The 22,054-nt window shown below is 48.6% G+C and overlaps 1 protein-coding gene across 1 annotated transcript; it reads left to right on the top strand.

Annotated features, from left to right (window-relative positions):
* Nucleotides 1-16,799: 16,799 nt before the first annotated feature.
* On the top strand, nt 16,800-17,799 carry LOC136485051 (putative GEM-like protein 8). Its single transcript, XM_066482002.1, has 4 exons — nt 16,800-16,926; nt 17,019-17,099; nt 17,201-17,475; nt 17,613-17,799. Exons 1-4 carry the CDS (start codon nt 16,821-16,823, stop codon nt 17,787-17,789), a joined length of 639 nt encoding a protein of 212 aa, XP_066338099.1. The 5' UTR covers nt 16,800-16,820; the 3' UTR covers nt 17,790-17,799.
* Nucleotides 17,800-22,054: the final 4,255 nt, after the last annotated feature.

The following is a 22,054-nucleotide window of genomic DNA, read 5'->3' as shown; positions in this document are numbered from 1 at the left end:
CAGTTCACTCATGCCAATCAGAACATCGCCATTGCGGCAATGCTTATGCATGGCCTTCCTGAGCCGAACGACCCTCAGGAATAGGCGATCCACCAGAACCTCCAGGCACTAGTGGAGACCGCCACCTTTCATCAAGCAGAGAGCTTCGTATCACAACACCGACTCGTAGCCTCGCTCCCCACTAAGGGAATGGAGATGCAGCAGACAAGTCGCTCCACCCGCTCACCGCTACAACCGACAAGCACAGCACAAGAGGCCACATCGGCACCTCATCTTGACTTGACGACCGATCTTCACTGACCGCCTATATACACGCGGCTCGGGCTGAACCGAGACACGCACAGCAGTGACTAGAGTCCTAGCCCTGATGGCCCAGGACCATGGACCTTTGTCCAACACCTCCAGTGAGTGCCGCTCCCACCGCGCTCCAACAAAGGCCGAGGCAAAGGCAAGGCCAAGCGCCAGGATCAAGACGAGGGCCCCTCCATGCAGAAGGGGAAAAAGAACAGAAAAGATCGCCGCCGACCGGCCACAACTGATCACATGGGCAAGCAGCCCTAGCAGGACCCTTTGGGCCACTTCCATGAGCTCATGGAGAGCCCATGCACCCACCACAACTACTCTATCAAACACCTCTACAAGGACTGTGAGCTCCTCAAGCGCCTTCTGTGATAGGCCAGCAGGCCAAAGGAAGAAAAAGGCGCAGAAGCAGTGGCCGAGAAAGGGGGTGTAGCAGACAAGGATCTAGACGACTAAAGGTTGAAGTGATCCGACCGAGGTACGCAAAAACCCTGCTCACCGCTCTTCTCCCACCGGTGCAACCAGAGCTGACTAGGACCGACCGACCGGGGACGCCCGCCCAGAAAGGACCAGGGAACGAACGGAGAAAGCAAGGCAAAGCACCCAAGTCAAACCATGATACCAGGGACCATACCCTGTACACCTGTAGAAACAGTACTCTACAACTACCCTGACACAAACAGTGTTGTAGGCGCCGATATTTTCCCTACAGTATTGTGGGCGCCATTAACTCCCATACGGTAAGGCTCCCTCCCCACATGCCTCTGGGCATCGACAATGTTGTGGGCACCAGCATTTACCATACTGAGTGAACTTGGTAAGACCCCTCACATGCCTCTAGACATCAACAGTATAGCAGGTAGCGACATCTGCCATACCCGAACAAAACAACGTAGCCTCCCACGTGCATCCGATATCCAACAGTGTTGTGGGCGCCTACCATCATCCTATACCCACTGGCATGGGTAGCAAGGTTTAGAAGCATATGTACTCTTTCCCTCTCACTTGTAAGGCCATCACCTTTATCTATAAAAGGGGATGCGCTCTCTCCCAAGAGACTCAGTTAATCCAGATCCACTCAAGTGATTCTAGATTCATTAGATTGATCAAGCTCGCTAGTTCACAACCACAGAACTGCCAGGTTCAGACCCAAAGCACATGCTTGAACACTTAGCTCATAGTGGAGCTCCTATCGCTCTCGGCCCTTCTGATCGGACCTCTTATACCCCCCATCTTTCTCCTTCTTGTTTGTAACCCCACTGCAAACTTCGAGCAGCTAGGCTTAGGAATAAAGTCACTGACTGACTCAAACTGGACGTAGGGCACGTTGCCTGAACTAGTATAAACCATGTGTTGTTGAGTGCTAGGCCACCTCCGATCACAACGTATGGCAAAACTACAAATATTTACTTGTTGGTCACTTTCTGCACCGATAGTTGGCACCATCTGTGGGGAAGACGTTGTACGTTCAACACTTTTTGGTCATCGGATGGCCCACATTTCTGCCACCTTCACCATAGCGGGCTCAGGCGATACGATTCACTTTGGCTCACTCGAGTTTTCTGCTCTCCCACCGGTTGGGATGCGGGTTCCACCCATCTTCAAGCTATCCCAGGCCTTCCTCTTGGAGCCTAGACTTCATCGCCGATCGACTCGGCATACTACACCTCCATGAGGAGGCTCTCGTTCTAGCGCCCATCGGAGGGGCGCCCTCCAATGGCTTTGGGACACACAACAACTTCAACAACGAGGCCTCTACGCTTCATTCTGAGCAAACTCTTTGCTCAAACCCCGTGTGAGTAATGTACATGCTGTTATTTACTTGCTATTTCTATCTTCTGCTGATTACCTAGAGGAACCCTGTTGTCCCCGTCACGACCGCCATATGACCGGTTCCCCTATAGCCTCACATCTCCCATAGACACATACGCCCAGGGGCTCCGAAGGATGTCAGCGCCACCCCCTCTCACGTCCAAATTCGTGGGGATGGCGAGCTATGCTCCCACTTGTTTCCTTGACCTCATGGATGACGATGTTGAGAGTGATGGCTCTAGCATCGGCGATGTGGTGCCTAGCCACCATCTGTCCGGGGAGTGTGCTATGGCGGACGCTCTAGGATAGTCACCAGTGGTAACGGAGTCCCTATAGACTCACACCCCTCTGGACCCTCATGCGGAGACCACCAAGCTCACACAGGAGCATGGTAAGGAACTACGACAAAAGTGGCTACACCAGCCACTGACTATGCCTGTGCGCTCGGTGCACCACACTGCGCCCCGCGCGCATAGACCAGCGAGTGGCGCCCGAGGTCGTGCCCGTCGGGTCCAGTGCAATACCATGGACAGGGGGAATGATCCCCCACAGTTCACTCATGCCAATCAGAACATCGCCATTGCGGCAATGCTTATGCGTGGCCTTCCTGAGCCGAACGACCCTCAGGAATAGGCGATCCACCAGAACCTCCAGGCACTAGTGGAGACCGCCACCTTTCATCAAGCAGAGAGCTTCGTATCACAACACCGACTCGTAGCCTCGCTCCCCACTAAGGGAATGGAGATGCAGCAGACAAGTCGCTCCACCCGCTCACCGCTACAACCGACAAGCACAGCACAAGAGGCCACATCGGCACCTCATCTTGACTTGACGACCGATCTTCACTGACCGCCTATATACACGCGGCTCGGGCTGAACCGAGACACGCACAGCAGTGACTAGAGTCCTAGCCCTGATGGCCCAGGACCATGGACCTTTGTCCAACACCTCTAGTGAGTGCCGCTCCCACCGCGCTCCAACAAAGGCCGAGGCAAAGGCAAGGCCAAGCGCCAGGATCAAGACGAGGGCCCCTCCATGCAGAAGGGGAAAAAGAACAGAAAAGATCGCCGCCGACCGGCCACAACTGATCACATGGGCAAGCAGCCCTAGCAGGACCCTTTGGGCCACTTCCATGAGCTCATGGAGAGCCCATGCACCCACCACAACTACTCTATCAAACACCTCTACAAGGACTGTGAGCTCCTCAAGCGCCTTCTGTGATAGGCCAGCAGGCCAAAGGAAGAAAAAGGCGCAGAAGCAGCGGCCGAGAAAGGGGGTGTAGCGGACAAGGATCTGGACGACTAAAGGTTGAAGTGATCCGACCAGACGTCTACCGACTGAAGGACGACAACGATGACATTCTCACTAAATGCTTGGGACAGCTATGTCATTTTTTCCTCCCCTAAATTTCAGTCTTACCATTGTTTACTTAGCGTTTGCTCCTATAAGAGCACCCCGACCCGAACACTTTTTGGCCCGGGTCGCTCAGGGGCTCCACGAGGGTACACTACTATCTCTCTTTTTCGTTTACTATCATATGGTGAAACTCCTTCTTACCCAAGCAAAAGGGTAGTTCATTCCTTTAATTTGCCTTACGTAGCTTTGCTTTAAAACATTCTGACCGATCGCACCCTGCCTTTTCCTACGGTTACGAGCAGCTGAGCCTCGCGGGCCATGCCCCGAGCTCCCAAGGTTGCAGCCTATAGGACAAATAGGCAAGTACGAGAAAGAAAGAATAAAAAACAAAATTATGCTAAGGGAAAACTAAGGAACGAAAGGGATAAGTTTCCCTGAATGGAGTGACTCCATCACAAAAAATGAAACCGATTGTAGTCATTAAAACACACAAGAACATTTACATGGGGGCTCCCCCATGAACTTAATCTTTTTACATATACTAAACTACTTATACTTTACAAGCTATTGGGGTGGCTCGGCGGCATCTGATGTTGGTATGACCGGCGAAGGTGCTGGCTGCTCACTCCCTGGCAGGACAACATTCGGCTCTGTCGATGCCGGGGTGATGTCCACCTCCGACCCAGGCTCCATGTCATCCACAGGCTGGGCAACATCCCCCCAATGCATGCTTCTGGCCATGCCTTCACGGCGGACGTCCATCACCCACTGTGTAGAGACTTGCCCTGCCACCAACCTTGCGTGTAGCAGCAAGCTCTCCCAGAGCGATTGGATGTCCTCCGTGTTCAAGCCATCAGCATACCCACTATAGATACTGGTGAAATCTAGGTTCGGGTGGTACATCGCCACCGAGGTCAACACCCCTAACACCCACTTGTGATAAGGTCCCGAACCGCATCCAGGACCTCCACCAGCTGGACTACAGGCGCGCTGGTACTTAGCGCCGACCCAAAGACCTCCGTGATGACAAGCTAGGCGACATTACGGATCTAGTCAAGTTCCCCCTCGAGAGCACATCGCTCTTCGTGGGACTTGGCCAGCTCCTCTACATTCCGGCCAAAAGTCGCCTTACCATCTCCAGGTCCCGCTCCAGCAACTTCACCTTTCTGCCCAGCTCTAAAAGAAGGGCGACAAGCTTAGAACAGGCTAAGGGAAGAAACCAATGCGATGAACAACACAAAAGGTACGTACCGAGGTGGAAGTTCTCAAGGGTGGAGAACTCCTCCGCCTGCCGAGCCACCTGCTCGTGTAGCCAGGCGCTCGCCTCCTCCGTGCCCATCACCTAGCCCCGAAGCGCGAGCACTTCCTAGTCTGCCTTCAACTAGACCTTTTGCTCCAACTCTAGGGCATTCTGCTCTGACACCAAGGTGTCCCACTCTGACTCGAGGGCCTCTAGGGATTTTTGGAGCACCGCCTTAGTGTCCGACAGGGATTTCTGCAACCTCGCCTTGGCCTCCACCTGGCGGGCCTTCACCGCCTCAAGCCCCCGCTCGGCGGTGGTCGCATGCTCCACTGCATGTTGCTCCTCCACCTGCATCGCGGTCACTTCGGCCACCTGGTCCCAGGACTCATGGCGAGTGGACTCTAGCTAACGCTCAAGCTCAGCCACCTGGGCATGCTCCACCCGGAGGAAGCGGGACTTATGGGATGACATCTCCTTCAGACCCTACAAAAAGCAAGCATGCTGAGGCAACCAATAAGAGATTCAGAGGTCAAGGACAAAAACAGGAAACTCACCTCCGCGATGAGCTGCAGGTCGACCTGGACTAACTGTTGGGCGGACTTAACCCGCTCTTGGGCATCCTCGAGCTTCATGGATAGGTTGGCAAGCTCGGACACCGTGGCAAGTCCTTTCCCCCAAGGATGTCCTAGAGCTAACACTCCTAGGAATCTCGAAGGACGAACCGCGCCTTTGCCAGGACCTCATGGCAGGGCCACTCTAGGTCACCCTCCGGTAGCCCGCCGAAGGGCCCAGCCTCCGACTGGACCACCGCTAGCTCCCATGATGACACCGGCAACTCCACCATGTCATCTGCCTCATCGTCGGATGGGATCTCCACCACCTCGGTTGCGTGGGCCACTGCCATCCGTTCCGACTGTGTCCCGGCCATGTCTCCCCCTAGCGCCTTTAGCTCCAACCATGAGGGTGAGCCATGTAGCCCTCCACCTGGTGAGGCAGGGAGCTCGGTCTCCCTCTCCTCTTCCACCTCAGCTAGTGGAGGAGGGGCCACAAGAGTTACCTCTGACATGACCTCCACCGTCAGCATTGGGATCACCGCCAATGCCGCCGCTGCCATCATACTAGCAGCCGACCCAGGGGGCACCACCCCCAGAAGGGAAGGGTTCGCCACCACCACCCTATTCCCCCCACCGCTCGCCGCAATACGCTATAGGGTGGGCCTCCAAATCTCCTGCATGGGAGTTAGGGTGATGCTCAACCCCATCATCGCCCGGTCATTGACAAAAATTGTAGATAAGTCATACTCCAAAAAGACTCAACAGCAAAAGAAACAAAGAAAAACATACCAAGAGGTAAGCAGCACGACTCTAAAGGCAAGACTCAATGTCGATAGGCCTACAGGGCAAGGACCGCTCCTAGGCTATGACCCACACCCCCTCACTTCAGCCGAGGGCGAATTCCTCCCAACCGGCTCCTGCTCGGCCTATGGGTCACCGTGACCCTCAGCTCGGGATGCCCCGACTAGAGCAACAAGCGAGACATCCTTCAGTTGTGAGTCACGTGCTGGCACCGGTCCTAGTGACGCATGGGTACCAGCCTGCTCCTTAGACTGCCCGGCTTGCTTGGCCGTGTCCATGACAAGTGGGGACGAGACCGGCGACGCCACCAATGGGTGCGATGACTATGTTTGCTTCGCCTCCCATTCATCGACAGCTTCCACGCTCGCCGCATGCTTCCTTAGCATGGGAACCACAACGTGCCTCTCTGCCTCCTGCTCATCACCAGCGGACATCGCCATAGGGTCACGACGCTCCACCGAGGTCACGATGACCTCCTGACTTTCCTACTCCTCGGAGAAAATCATGTCATCAACCTCAGTAGGAGCCTCTGACTCGAGCTCTGACTCAACATCACTCCTTCTTTACCTAGCCTTCATGTGCCGAGCGATCTCCTGCTCCTTCACTTGCTTCCGCCGAACCTCCTTGGTTCTCTTCTTCTTCCTAGCATCTGTCGCCTCCTTCTGGGTGGCCTACCAAGCCACGCCCTCTGGTCCCTTAGGAAGGTGCGGCCAGGACTTGTAAACTCCAAGTCCCTATAGAACAGGAAACTCGGAATCAAAAAATAGGAACGCAGAGGAAGAAGCACGAACTAAAGGGAAGGGAGCATACTAGTTTGGACACGATCATGGAGTTGAAAGGTGCAGGCTTCCCATTGACCTTCTCTTTGGTCTTCAGCTATAGCACCCGGTCAAGGTGACTCCAGACCTCATCGTCTAGCAGCCTCCTCCGGGTGATTGCATGGTCTAAGTCTGTCGAGCCATGTACTTCCACATCGGCTATGTCCTCTCTACCAATGGCGCAACCCAGCGGTGGTAGAGGGTGTGGAACACCTGCACCCCCATCAAGGCCACGCCGCACGAGCTTCCAGAGCTCCTCCTTGATGATCTCCACCTTCTTCTTCTCCCGACGGGCACAACCCCATGACCAACTATCTTGCTTCTCTGGCCTCCCTCCGGTGAACACCGGGAATGGCGCCTCCGCAGGATTCCTGGTGTAAAACCACTCCCCGTGCCACCCCTGGTTGGAGTTGCAGGGGATGTACGTGGGATACGAGCCTCCCACGCTTGGTTTTCTCTGCAGGACAAAACCCCCACTGGCATGACCTCGGATGGATCCCCCACCATCAAAGCATGCCTAGAGAATAGCTGTCGGAAGAAGTCCGTGTGTGGCTCCATCCCGAGGAAGGCCTCATAGATGGTAACGAAGCTAGCGATATGCAGCACCCCTATCGGATTAAGGTGCAGCAACTCTAGACCCCACTCATTGAGGAGTCCACGTAGGAACCAGTGTGCGGGGTATCCTAACCCGTGCTCATGGAAGGCGAGAAAGGAAACCACCTTGCCGGGCCAAGGTTGCGAAAACTCCTCCCTCCCGGGAGCCCTCTAGTGTGCCACCTCCTTCGGCGGTAGAAACCCCTTCATAGCGAAGGCCTTCAACATCGACTCCCTCATAGTGGATGACCTCCAGTCTGACATTTCGCTCTGAGGTCGCAAAAGGATTTGTGAGTTTTTCTCTTCTCCCTCGCTCTCTCCCTTTTCTTTCCTAGAAACCGCCACGGCTCTCAAGAATGCTCTTGGCAAGAAGGAAGAGGAAAGGAGGCGGTCAGATGAGGAATAGGCAAAAGAACAGGGCGAAAAACCTTCTCCCTTCTCCTACTTAAGGAAAAGGGTACAACAGTTAGGGGAAGGCACGCCGATCGGGAAAGACAAAATGGTGGAGCAAAAAACCCTCTCTCTTTCCAATTTAATGCAGATAAGACGCGCCCTGACCGATGAGACGTGCCCTTGCCCGACTGGAACGACTCCTGATCAGATGGGACTGTGGCCTGGGTATGGTCCCACCACTACTCACGCCAACCACTACCGCACGACGGGCACAAGAACCAAAGCACCACCGCACGTAGGCGGTCCTCCGCTTCCCAGGCGGACTTGGAAAACCCAAAAATAGGATCTCCTGCCAGGAGAGACCATCAGGACTTCCTAAGTCGATCGAACGACTCAGGAAAAACACACCAAGAGACAGGTTAGGAGCAAAGGGATGCCCCATGTAGGCCATGCTGACTCCATCATGAACAACGAGCATGGGTCCCAGTCGGACATTTTCGACTGGAGCTCTCCAAACCCCATCACTCGAGTCATCAAGGTAACGCTACCGACCCCCTCCATTTCTTTATAAATTATTTCATACATCCATATGCGCATTCATTCCATACACCCATGCCCCTTGGACGATTTGGGCCCTGAACTGCCTAGGGGCTCAGGAACTAAGCATCGCACATGCAGCGAAATGCATCACAACGCTCCGTGTTGCGTCATGAAGAGGCAGTTGCCCAACGGGGTAACGCACACAAGTCAAACCGACCCCTATTAAGGCCCAACAGGGCTCGAGGACTCAAGACACCAAACGCCTAGGTTTGTGACCCTAAACTCGCCCCATCTGGCTACGCTTCGAGTGCACACCAAATGCCTAGGTCTACGACCCCAAACTCGCCCCATCCAGCTACGCTTCGACTGTACTCCAAAAACTACATGGGTCTACGACCCCAAACTCACCCCATCTAGTAACGCTTCAACTACACACCAAAAAATGCCTAGGTCTACGACTCCAAACTCACCCCATCGGGATCCATGACTGACTCGCCCAATCCCATGGCGCACACCGATGCCAAGATTAGCGAGCTCCGTCTCGATCGATCCCTAAACAAACTAACTAACGACCTCAGCTATGCGGGCTGCACCAAGGCCAGGATCCACAACTCCGACTCGCCCGATCCTACAGCGCGCACCGATGCTAGGACCCGCAAGCTTTGTCTCGTCTGATCCCTAAACTAACTGCCTCGCCCGATCCCACGGCGCGCACCGACGCCAGGATCCACGAGCTCTACCTCACTCGATCCCAAAACTAAAAATGCCTTGGCTGCGCAATGACACCTTGGTTGACAATTCTGTCTCCACTAAAAAACATGATCGCATGCCCACTAACAAACACCCATAGACGATTCTGCCTGAATCTCCTGGGGGCTTGGGGGCTACACCCGCGGGTGCGCTTGTGCGCACCCACTGACAAAACAAAAACCTCCTCCGCTGGCAACACACAAAAAAACCCCAAATGATTCTACCCGAATCACCCGGGGGCTCGGGGGCTACACCAGCGGGTGCGCTCGCGCGCACCCGCCTTCAAGACAAAAAATCCCCTACACAATTCTGCCTAAATCGCCCGGGGGCTTTAGGGCTCCTGTCGGGTTCATAAACCCAGGGTCCCTCACAGACTGGCTTCCCAACAAAGGCTGGGCCCAAGCAAACAACGCGCAACTCATAGGCTGGCCCAAGTATCAAAACAACAGGTCAGAAGGGTGATCCAATCATCGACCGGAAGGCCTGGCCGAGGAGGAACGGCACCTGTTTTCTGACTCCGACCCTCCTCTTTGACCGGAGCGCTCACTTCGTTCTCTAGCCTGCCTTCGGATGGCCTCTCCAACCAGAAGGCCTAGCCAAGACACTACTTCTGACTCTGACCCCGCGTCTCCAACTGGGGTACGCAAAAACCCTGCTCACTGCTCTTCTCCGACCGATGCAACCAGAGCTGACTGGGACCCACCGACCGGGGATGCCCGCCCGGAAAGGACTAGGGAACAAATGGAGAAAGCAAGGCTAGGCACCCAAGTCAAACCACGATACCAAGGACCGTACCTTGTACACCTATAGAAATAGTACTCGGCAACCGCCCTGACACAAATAGTATTGTAGACGTCGACATTTTCCCTACAGTATTGTGGACGCCATTAACTCCCATACGGTAAGGCTCCCCCCCCTACCACCACATGCCTCTGGGCATCGACAGTGTTGTGGGCGCTGGCATTTACCATACTGAGTGAACATGGTAAGACCCCTCACATGCCTCTAGACATCAACAGTATAGCAGGTACCGACATCTGTCATACCCGAACAAAACGACGTAGCCTCCCACGTGCATCCGACATCCAACAGTGTTGTGGGTGCCTACCATCGTCCTGTACCCACCAGTATGGGCAGCAAGGTTTAGAAGCATACGTACTCTCTCCCTCTCACTTGTAAGGCCATCCCCTTCATCTATAAAAGGGGATGCGCTCTCTCCTAAGAGACTCAGTTAATCCAGATCCATTCAAGTGATTCCAGATTCATTAGATCGATCAAGCTTGCTAGTTCACAACCATAGAACCGCTAGGTTCAGACCCTAAGCACATGCTTGAACACTTAGCTCATAGCGGATCTCCTGTCGCTCTCGGCCCTTCTAACCAGAGTCCGACCGGACCTCTTGTACCCTCCATCTTTCTCCTTCTCGTTTGTAACCCCACTGCAAACTTCGAGCACCTAGGCTCAGGAATAAAGTCACCGACCGACTCAAACTGGATGTAGGGCACATTGCCTGAACTAGTATAAACCATGTGTCATTGAGTGCTAGGCCACCTCCGATCACAACGTACGGTAAAACTATAAATATTTACTTGTTGGTCGCTTTTTGCACCGACAATGTGAATGTTTCTATGGAATCTGATGAAGATATTTACCTTTGTACATGGTGGTTTCTATGCTAGGCTATAAGTATTTATGAATGGACACAATTGTTTCTATGCCTCCATGGGTTGCGACTGGACATGGTGGTTTTAAACTTCAAATCTTAGAGAAGAATAGAACATCACAACATTTTATGCCAGTGCTTGTGGGTTTCTATGCTCAAAAATGCTTCATGGAAATATGCAAATTCATCCATAAAAGTGTATTTTTCTAATTTTAAATATTTCAAAAAAACATTTGCAATGGATATCAAATTATGTAAAAAACGGTGAAAATTGTTTCTCAATTGGATGTTACATTGGAGAATTATCGCAAAAAGATTGAATACAAATGGATGGGATTGCATGCATGCAAAAGGTGGCAGGTTGCGTCATGTTCTCACGGAAAGATTTATATACCTACTTATCAATGTTTTGTATTGTAGCACCAACTAGCGAATTTGTAGCCGTGTGTATGGCTTTAGATGGCTAGCGCTCAAAGACTCGGAATCTATACTGGTTCAAGCAATGTGCCCTATGTCCAGTTTGATGGCGTCTATCCGTGTTCTTGAGCACGAAGGCTCGAATGTTTACAGTAGGGTTAAAAATGAGGGTGTGTAAATGTTCTAGGGTTTGATGTCTTGATGCCTAAGAGAGAACCCAGGTCCTCTCTTATCTATATCTCTTATATAGTGTAACACCCTAAAATTTGCATGTTTTTAAAATAGCTTAAAATGATTTATTTATGCATTATGTGAGCATGCAAACTTAGAAAAATAATAGCTTTGTTAAACTTAAAATCAAATATAAGGTCTACATACATGTTTGTCAATTCATGCTGATGCATATTTATTTTGTGATGCTTTGGTTTGATTGAAATTTGCAAAAGAATTTGAATTTGACTTGAAATTGGATTTGAAATGTGTTTAAAAATAATAAAAAAGAATTTTACCCCCTCTCTCCCTAGCTTTTGGCCTGCTCAGACTCACCTCTCCCATGGCCCAGCGCGCTACTCGCGGCTCACCTGCTCCCTTCCCCGCTTCCCCATAGGCCCACCTCCCTCTCCCATGGCCCGCACTGGCAGGCCGGCCCAGCAAGCCGCATGGCCGCTCTCCTCTCTCCCCTATGACGCTGACGAGCCAGTCCCACGTGTTAGCGCCTTCCCCCACCTCTAGCTCGTGGTTGAGTCGGACACCATCATCGAGAGCCCGCATCTGCCCCGACTCTACCTGATTGGCGTGCGCCCCACGCCGCTCAGCCCCTTAAATAGCAGCCCCATGTCCGCCACCTCCAACCGAGCCCTAACGCAAGCCGCTACCTCGCCTAAAGCTCGTAGCCGCCGCAAGCCCTAGCCGCCACCGCTGAGTTCAAGCTGTCATGCCGCACGTCACTATAGTTCTGCCTTCGTCCGCGTATAGCCCCTTGGTGAGTTTGTCTTCGTCTCCTCTTTGATCCGGAGCTCTCGGTTCATCAAACTGTGGCCTCTAGGGCCCTAACCATGTGCGCCGGCGAGTTCCTTCGCTGTCGGCCATGGAAGCCGCCGCGCCCGGCACTGTTCTGGCCGACCGGCCCGTTCTCTCTCCCTTGTCTAATCTGAGCCATCCAGATTAGATCCAACGGCTCATATCTCACCATACCCCTTCGTCTATCACATTTGCTAAAGAGCCCCTCGAGTTCTTTATATTTGAACCCACAGTCCATAGCATATTTTCATAATACGTTTTCCTATTCTGAAAGCATACTTTCCTTCTAGTAGATTCAAAATACGTTTTCTCTATTTACGGTTTTGCCACTAATTTTGTTTTAGCCCTAAAATCTTTGTTTTAACTCCGATTTGATCCGTTCAAGTTACATTAGGTTCATAATTGCGTAATCTACATGTTCATACTACTATTAAGTGTGTTTTAAACTTTTGAAATTTGAGGTTAGATTTAATCTATTATTTTAATAAAGAAAATCTTGTTTAATTCATAACTTTTTTGTTTTAGCTCTGATTTTCGTGATCTTCATGTCTGTGTGTTCGTAGCAAGATGTAGATTTGTTTTACAAACTTTTCATCTTAATTTTATGTTAATTGGTGTACTATTCTAATCTATAGCCTTTGTTTGCTATGCATGATTACTTCTGGATGCTTGTATGTTGTTGTGATTATTGAGTATAGATGGTGAACAATTCGTGGGTGATCAAGAGTACTACTTTGATGAGCAGGATCAGTAGGAACACTTTGTTCAAGGCAAGTATAGCATGGGATCATCATTGTTTCCTATCAACTTTAATACATTTAATTCATATTGCATGTGTCACCTTGATAGGGATTCCCTAGAATTGAACTTATACCTTGTCTTTTATGGGATATGCATTGGGTAACTTTGCTAGTGCTCAACTAAACCATGATCTTGTAACTTGACTAATGGTATATGCAATAAACATTAAAACATGACTTTTTAGCAACTTGGAAATAGGGGACAGGAGTGTTTGGCTACTTTCTAAATGCTTCATATTCCTCTTTCTAAGGACTTATTTGTAAGTGATTATTTCTGACTTATAGTACAGTTGTGAGGGCCACATGGCTCTGGCTTTAGTTTAGTATGAGGACCTTTTCTAGCTTGTTAGAGGTTACCTTTATTGGCATAAGAATGGCTTGATGAATCAGGTATAGTGTGGCCTTTGTCCCCTTGAGTATAGGTTGCGCGTCATTGTGCCATCTGGAAGGGGGGCTCTACATCTATTTGCCGAGTGAATCTAATGGCCCTAACTTGTTAGACGAACATTTGAAAGGCTTCATAGTGAACCCTGTCTGCTCACTTTAGAAGTGTTTTGGTAGTAATTAACCCTGGTATATGGGTATCATGACTCACAGTGAAAGTGTACAACCTCTGAAGAGTGTAAAACTGGTATATCAGTCATGCTCACGGTCACGAGCGGCCTTGGAACCCTTATGGAATAGATGATCACTAAGAATTATCCATTTATGCTATACATTATTCATGTTTACATTGATCATGTGTTTACTATAAGATTAAAACAACTTGTTGCTACTCTTATGCTAAAATTATGATAATTAAAAGCCGAATGCTGTTAAACCTATGTCAAGCTTTTTGAGTCTCATGAACCCCATGTTACACTTGTTGAGTACGACACGTACTTACGCTTGTTTATTTTTATTATTTGGATAAAAATTCTGGATGGATAATAGATGACTATGGTAATGACGACTTTTCTTAGGATTACTAGACTTGTGGTCAACTAGTTGACTTCCTCATGATATGGAGCTTCCGTGAGAGATTTTTCTTTATACTTCCGCTATATTTATGTGAAGACTCTGTCTTATTATACGTGATGTAATAAACACTTGTGATGATACTATCTATAATTTGTCGGTTTATATGTGTGACTGATCTCTAGACGCACATAAGATTATGCATCCCATTTTATCCTTAAATCGGGTGTGACATATAGCTAATCCCACTAGAAGTCTATTTTAACATGCAAGCCATCCACACCATCCTTCATTAATTATCCGCATCATCTCCCACTTATAGGCATGTTATCCCACTAACTTTCAACCTCTTAATTGTGAGATATCCACATCATCTCCACTTAATTTCATTTCAAATTCTTTGCAATCCCGGCAGCAACGCGTGGGGTATCTTCTAGTATAGCTTATGGGGGAGCCAGTTACAGCAAAAGGGAGAAGGGAGAAGAAGAGAAGTGGTGGCGGCTGTCTTCCTCCGATGATGCACGTCATCCTTTGCCCTTATCCATTCGAGATGGTAGGGGGCCATCATCTCTATTCTTAGGGTGAAGTCACAGAGGTCACGGGCTCCAATCCTGCGCGTGTGTCGTTGAATAATGGCATTTTATTAGCACCACAGGGCCAGGGAAGGCCCGACCCTACACACTGTGTTGTATTTTCAAGACCTATAGCCATCATCTTGTCCTCCCTGTGTAGGTGTGGGCGGGCATGCGCAGCGCTGGTGACACGTTGGCTTGGTACGAACCTTCGGGGAGAAGTCAAGCCGCATCTGAGCCCACGGAAGGAGCTTGGATGCACCCTCTCGAGACTAATGTCCCAGCACAATCACTCCTTCAACTCAATTTAGAGATGAGCTCGGACTCCCTCTTGTTGGACCGTTATGGGCCTTGGTATTGCTCCTTGGCCCCTCGAGAAGGCGGTGGCTTACATCCGAACCCCCTGTGGGAGCTTAGATACCTCTTTGTGGGGCCGCTTAGGGCCAGAGCCAAGGTTGGACCTGTAAGTTGGGCCCAATGGCCACGCAGAGTCTTTCTGAGCCATACCACGGGGCTCAGTGGCTATACCCCACATAGGGTGGACTTTGGCTAGACTACGAGAAATGTACAGGTCGTCGTACACTTTTGGATTGGGATACCCCTTGTTCAGGTATTGGTCACTACTAATTTTCACAACCATAGGTTTCGTTGATTGCTAACATATTTAGTGTGAGACTGCCAAGTGGCGCATTGGGAATGGCTATGCTTCTGCAATATGGCTCCTCGCAGGCTCCTACCATGATTCATTTTGCAGAAATGCAGAGCCTATATTCAGACTTTGCCACTTGTCAGACCAAAAGTGACAAAGTGCAGATACAATATATCTAGAATAATAATCTTATTATACACCAATTGCCCGTATTAAACCAAACCTGGGATCTCCCAAGACAGCTAGACCGCTGGCATTTGTGAGCAAGATCGCCTTTCTGACGGGGTTTTGCATAGGTTCCGCGTATGTCAGGTCAACACCTGGCATTGAAAATGTGGCGGACGTTGAACAAAGCAAACATTATGGAACCTTTATTATAACCAATTCCAGATTAGCGGAAAGCGAGCGGTTTTACACATCAGGTTAGTCCTATGGTGCATCATGCACATGTCCGAGCCCATCACCTGGGCCACCATGTTCTTGAACCATGAATCTGGCAAGGAAATGCTTTCTCTATGTTTGTTTAAGACGATGAATAATTCTAAACATAAAAGGCTGTGTCCCACAGGTATAGTATATATATGAGTGTAAAGGCGCACAACCAATGTGGAGCCACAACTGAAAAGGAGACCTTAAGCTGAAAAGATAAGAAACTCGTGAGCTAACGAGACAACCATGGCGTTATTTCTGTTATGACGAAGCAGCCAAAATGCCAGATAGTCAGCTTCTCATATCATGGATGAACAAGGCTATAAAGAAATGAAATCAAAGATATAACTAGCGAATTAGGAGAACTGAAGATATGAAAGCTTTTGAGAATTTCCTTCCCCCAGTGTCAGTAGCATATGGTTCGACACTTGACTCTTAACCAACTACAGGAACACGTGATTGTTATTACGCGGCTGAAAACATTTCTTTTCTATTTACGCTACTCTTCTGTTCCATTAGTCAGCATCAGATTCATCAAATCCACATCTTCATCAGAGTAGCAGACATGTGCCATTAGTCTTGTCAATTGTCATGTGCACATTTTCTAGACCGATCGAGATTCCTTACAACGCTCTCCATAAAACACGTGACTCCAATATGCGTGCAAGGGAGAAAGAGAGACATCAGACATATACCGGAACCTACAATGCATACAGGTTTGTAGTTTGGTTGGAAGTTTGAACCAACCACGTGTTTATTTTACTTCCCTCTCCACTCTCCATGAACCTATTCCTTACAAAGCTAACTATACATGTAAGCATGTCATCAAGAGTTTATGGTAAGCAATAGAAAGTGCGGTGGGAAAGGAAAGCATCGCTACCTCCTCATAGCTGGGCTGAAAGGTCCAAGTGTTCTGCTCGTGCCCATTCCTTTAGTCAATCTGATGAGGCGATGGTGAGTATGCAGCATAAAGTGCTGATTCAGTTACACCACATTGTTTGTTCCCTGGAATAAAGTAACTTTTTTTAGGCAGCTTCACACCTTATAAAAGCCCACATATGGCTTGGACTCTGAGCACTAGTAGGCGTCAATTTCTCAGAGCCCCCCAGCATCCAATTCCAAGCAGGGTTGCAGGTAGAGCGGCTCTAAACAATGGAGAGTTATGCCCAGGAGCATGTCATTGGAATTCCTTTGGCCTCCTATGCATATGCCAGTGAAGAAGGAAAACCTTCCTGTTCTGCCTTGATTCACAAGAAGAGTAAGAATCTCACCACCTGCTTCTTCAGTTCTCCCTTTGCAATAACTTTGTAAATCAATACTGATTTGGCGTCCTTCCCATGCATGATACAGACAAGAAGACTTCATTCATTTACCGGATGAACAAGCTGAACCTGAAAACAGATAGCTACATGCAAGGGTTCAAACAACACTGTAAGAATTCAACCATTGTCTTCTTTTCTGCACATAAAAGTTGTGTTATGTTCAGTAGTAAAAGTTCTCATCACTGTCAAATCTTTTTTTTTTCTTTGCAGTAACTCTGGGGCCAAAAATTTCTGAAACTATCAAAGGGAAACTAAGCTTCGGTGCAAAGGTTCTACAAGCTGGCAGCATTGAGAAAATCTTCAGGCAATACTTTGTAGTGGAGAAAGATGAGAAATTATTGAAGGCTTTCCAGTGTTATCTTTCAACCACAGCTGGTCCAATAGCTGGAATGCTTTTTATCTCAAATGAGAAGATTGCTTTCCATAGTGATAGGCCTCTGAGTTTAGCATGTCCCAAAGGGGAAAGGACCAGGGTGCCCTACAAGGTAATTGAAGTAAAATCTTAAATCTCCAACATAGTATAGCACCTCAACTGTTTGAGTCTTTGAGATAGAAAATGCGGTTCAGAGATATTTGCATTTACACAATAAGTTAAAGCTAATGAATTTTGTACCTTCTGCAGGTGTTGATCCCCGCAAAAAGAATAAAGAGTGCTTCCGTGAGAGAAAATTTGTACAATCCTGATGAGAAGTATATTGATTTAGTTACTGTTGATGGATTCGATTTTTGGTTGATGGGTTTTATTAGCTATGAGAAATCATTCAGATATCTTCAGCATGTAATTTCAAGGTTTAGATGATATGCGTAGTTCTGTAGTCTGAAACATACTGCATACCATGTTGATGTGGTATATGTACATGTACATGTACATTACACAGATAAAATTGATCACTCACATCGAACGCAGAGCATTTTTTTCCCCACAATGTTCCTTTTTTTTCTCGGACACGTGGGAGAGCTTCGTATCATTATATTAATATTAAGAAGAAAAAAGAATCAAAGAGACTCATACAAGCCCCAAAGGGCCAGGTTTGCAAGCATCGCTCCCGAAGAAGACTAGACGCGACCGACAAACCACCCACACATCCCACGATGTTCTTGGAGGATACAACATTATCTAATACATTTTTATATAGATCACCGGGAGAGACCGTACTGAACATACTGTTTATATAAATAATTTGGTTGTTTATGTAAAAATAGTTTGCAAGACCAAACTACAGTTCATCAATCGCAGCGATGGTTCAAAGGGGCAAAAAAAAATGTAACCCTCTCACGTGCAGGATAGAATTTCAAGCAACCACAGCGGACTCCCATTTGATACCATCATCCATTGTAGACAGATGATTATTAATCATTGATATATATTGCTCATCGCATTGCAAATTCATTTGACATATGGATGAATAGAGCGCAAAGACTAAGACAATCAATCACATTCTGATTTCCTGTGTTTTCACTCGGCAAATTCGGTCTCTAATCCTGCTGAGTTTAGACCTGACTGCTGTAACACCTTCAGCAACGACACGACGCTTCTCTACCTGGTGGGGACACACCATCAAGAGTACCCTCAAAGACTTGTGCAAGGATCTGAACTCTCTGATTATGATATCCTTGAAGTCCAGATTAGCAGAATGCAAGTAGTTTTACACATCTGATTAGTCTCATTCCACATCTTGGCCACTGTGTTTCTGAACCATGGATCTGGCAGGAAGCCAGGGAAATATTTTTCTAAGACCCTAAACGATTCTAAAACACAAGGCTGTGGCCACAGGTAAAAGTGAAAAGGCACACAAACAATGTGGAGCCACAACTGAAAAGAAGACCTTAAGCTGAAAGGCTCGGAACAATGGAGCTATTAGATGATGAAAGGAACTCTGGAGCTCTGGAGTGTAGTATTAAGGTATGGGGTAAATGTCAATTACTGAAAAGAACTTTTAGATGAAAGGAACTCTGGAGCTAATGAAGAAAGCATGGTATTAGGGCCGCTATGGAGCAGCCAAAATGCCATCGATCCTGTTATGCAAACCTGACATGTGCACATTTTTCTAGATTGGTCAAGACTCAATATCCCTAACAATATTCTTCTATACAAAAACGTGATTCAATATGTGAAAGGAAGAGATGTACAAGAACGAAATATGTGAAAGCTAGCTTGGTTTTGACACCTTTCTCCATGAACCGATTTCCTAAAATTGGAAAAGAATCAGTAATGCACCACGTGTCATAAACTATTAGAATTCAGCATCATAAGTAGCAAAGCCTACGTGCACGCCCGTCAGCACCTTATGAAGTGAAGCTATTAGCATGTCATCAACATTTGTGGTAAGCAATGCAAAATGTAATGGAGTCAGTACCTCCTCATAGGCTGGGTTGAAAGCTCCAAGTATTCTGCCTGTGCTCATTCCTCTAGTCAAGAAAGCATGCCTTGCTTTAATTCCTGATGAGGCGATGGTGAGGATGCAGCCCAAAGTGCTGATTAAGTTACACCACATTGTTCCCTTGAATAAAACTACCTTTAGGTCTGGACTTCACCGCATACCAATGTACAATGAACAGAGAGAATTGATCAATCACATTGAATGGAAATCATTTTTTCAGTGAAGTTCTTGAATCATATAAATAAACAAGGTTTAGAAGATAAAACTACATAACTAAATAAAATGATCCTTCAGGGGATTGCACCCCTTCCCCACGCTGGATTGGGTTTCAGGCAACCACAGCAGACCGCACTCCTATACCGTCATCATTTATTGACAAACGGTAATGCTCTCTAGGAGCAAGATTAATAAGCGTGGCTATAAGCCAAGTCAGGTCAACAAGAGACCTAGTCTATTATTTTATTCTAAATATATTTTTTATTATATGGGGCCCATCTACTTTTCACCTCCCTTGCTTTATCTCCTCAGAACACAGCAGCTGTGCGCTTTGCAGGTGGTGGCAGACCCCGGAGACTGTGCTAGCGCCCGGCGCTGCAACTTGAGCCAAGCAATATACCCTGTTCGTTTGATGGTTTCAGTCAGTCCAAACTAGCCAGTTAATAGTATTTTTTTCTCACAACAAACCAGCACCAGCCAGCCCAAACCAGCCCAGAAACCAACCAGCGAACAGGTCGAGTATCTCTCCTCAATTTCTCTCTCATCCTACTAGACATTTGTTGACGTGGCTTGGCCACAAGACAAGCTAAGTTGTATTATTGTACCTGCTCTAATGAGTGTCCGGCCCGCCAGACGGGGCACACCCGCCCTGCCCCATGCCTTGCCTTGTGCCTCGCGCTCACACCTCGCGCCTTCCACCCGTACTCGCACTGCGCACAGCCGAGGTCCATGGACCGTGGGCGACCTCTGCGTCGTGGCATCGAGCTTCGCACTGGCGTCGAGCTCTGCGTCAACGAGCCTCCATTGGGCGGCAGCAAGTAGATGAGCACATGTTACAACCGTATGTTTCATGTGTTTCAGATTCATGTTGTATATGTTTTATTTGGATGTTGCAAAAGTAGATCTGGTATTGCATATGTTGCAATATCTATACGCATATGTTGCAAGTGTATGTTTCAATTGTTTCAGTTGTTTTCAAACGTATGTTGCAAGTGGTTTATCTGGATGTTGCATATGTTGCACTGGTTATACCCGTACGCTGCAAGTGTATGTTTTCAAATGTTTCAGCTGTTTCAAACGTATGTTGCAAGTGTTTTATCTGGATGTTGCGTATGTTGCAGTAGCCATAGACGTATGTTGCAAGTGTATGTTCTAAATGTTTCATCTGTTTCAGACGTATGTTGCAGCAAATACTCCATGTTGCAAGTGTTCCATGAGCAAGCGCGGAAGTGAGTGCAGACAGCACCGGCGGAGCCACGTTATGGCCATAGAGGGCTCCAGCCCCCCCCCCTTGCCACGCAAAAAAGAAATGAAGATCTATGCTGTTGTGTAGCGTATCTGTGTTGTTGTGCAAATCTGGATGGCTAGGCTAGCTAATTCAGCCCACAAGGCATAGGCGATGGGCCACCGGCCACATGCAAACCAGCCCATTATGCACGCAGGAGCCACATGACTGGTGGCACCTGGGACCTGGCATTGCTCAACATGCAAAGCGAAGAGGAAGAAAATAATCCACATCCACCAAGTGGCCAAGACAGCTGGTGGAGGCTCACAGACGACGATAAGGCTTCACGCTCTGCCCAATTCAAACCCCCCCTCTCTTGGCATCTTGATCCTTTCAATAGACCATGTAGTTTAAAACCAAAACTTATTTCTATGGAACTTCTCTATATATTGTCTCGGATTTGACAAATACCCCCCTATATTAGGCTTCACGCTCCGCCACTGGCAGGCAGAGGTGGTCTCCATGGGCACATCGGTCCCCGCGTGCGTGAGAAGCGAAACGGACGCGGTAGCAGGCGCATGCGTACCATAGTAGCAGGCGGGGGCGCGACAACAACAGCGTGTGGGCAGGCGCAGAAGCAGTGTGTGCGGGCGGCAGGAGCTGCATGCAACCATGCATACGAGTGATCGAGCGAGAGAGCCCTGCAACCTAAGGACATGCGAAATAACAACGGAGTCAGGGGACCAGCGACTGCTGAATTGCAGCCCGATCGGCTGGGGCTGGCTGGCTAGGTTGGTTGGCCAGCCCCCTCACATGGATACTATTTACATGAATCAGTCAGCAGTACTTCTCTCTCACATAAACGAATCAGCAACAATACGAACCAGCCAATTGAACATGCTGTTTGATTGATGGGATGAAACTAAAAGGGCAGACAGCAGGCGCGGATGTCCGGTCGTGCGCCGGATGTTCGGGCACTAGCAAAGCCCATTAACAAATGGTTACTGTTTATCCATATGTATCGCTTATTCGTCACAGTTTGACACTTCGATGAATAGAATGCAGAGCCAGGTAACTTGACTGGATCTTAGCCAATATTCATGTACAATGGTCAATGGACTTTCCGCAGCCCACATGGGCACATGTCACTACGTCGGATCGAAAGTGACAAAGGGCAGATACAGTATCTCCAAACAGTGGCTTTATCGAGTAATGGCCCTGTTTGGATACTCTAGCACAGTT

The sequence above is a fragment of the Miscanthus floridulus genome, chromosome 1 (genome assembly GCF_019320115.1).
Source record: "Miscanthus floridulus cultivar M001 chromosome 1, ASM1932011v1, whole genome shotgun sequence".
Taxonomy (NCBI): domain Eukaryota; kingdom Viridiplantae; phylum Streptophyta; class Magnoliopsida; order Poales; family Poaceae; genus Miscanthus; species Miscanthus floridulus.
The sequence above is the reverse complement of the archived record's forward strand: the minus strand, read 5'-3'. Positions and strand labels throughout refer to the sequence as shown.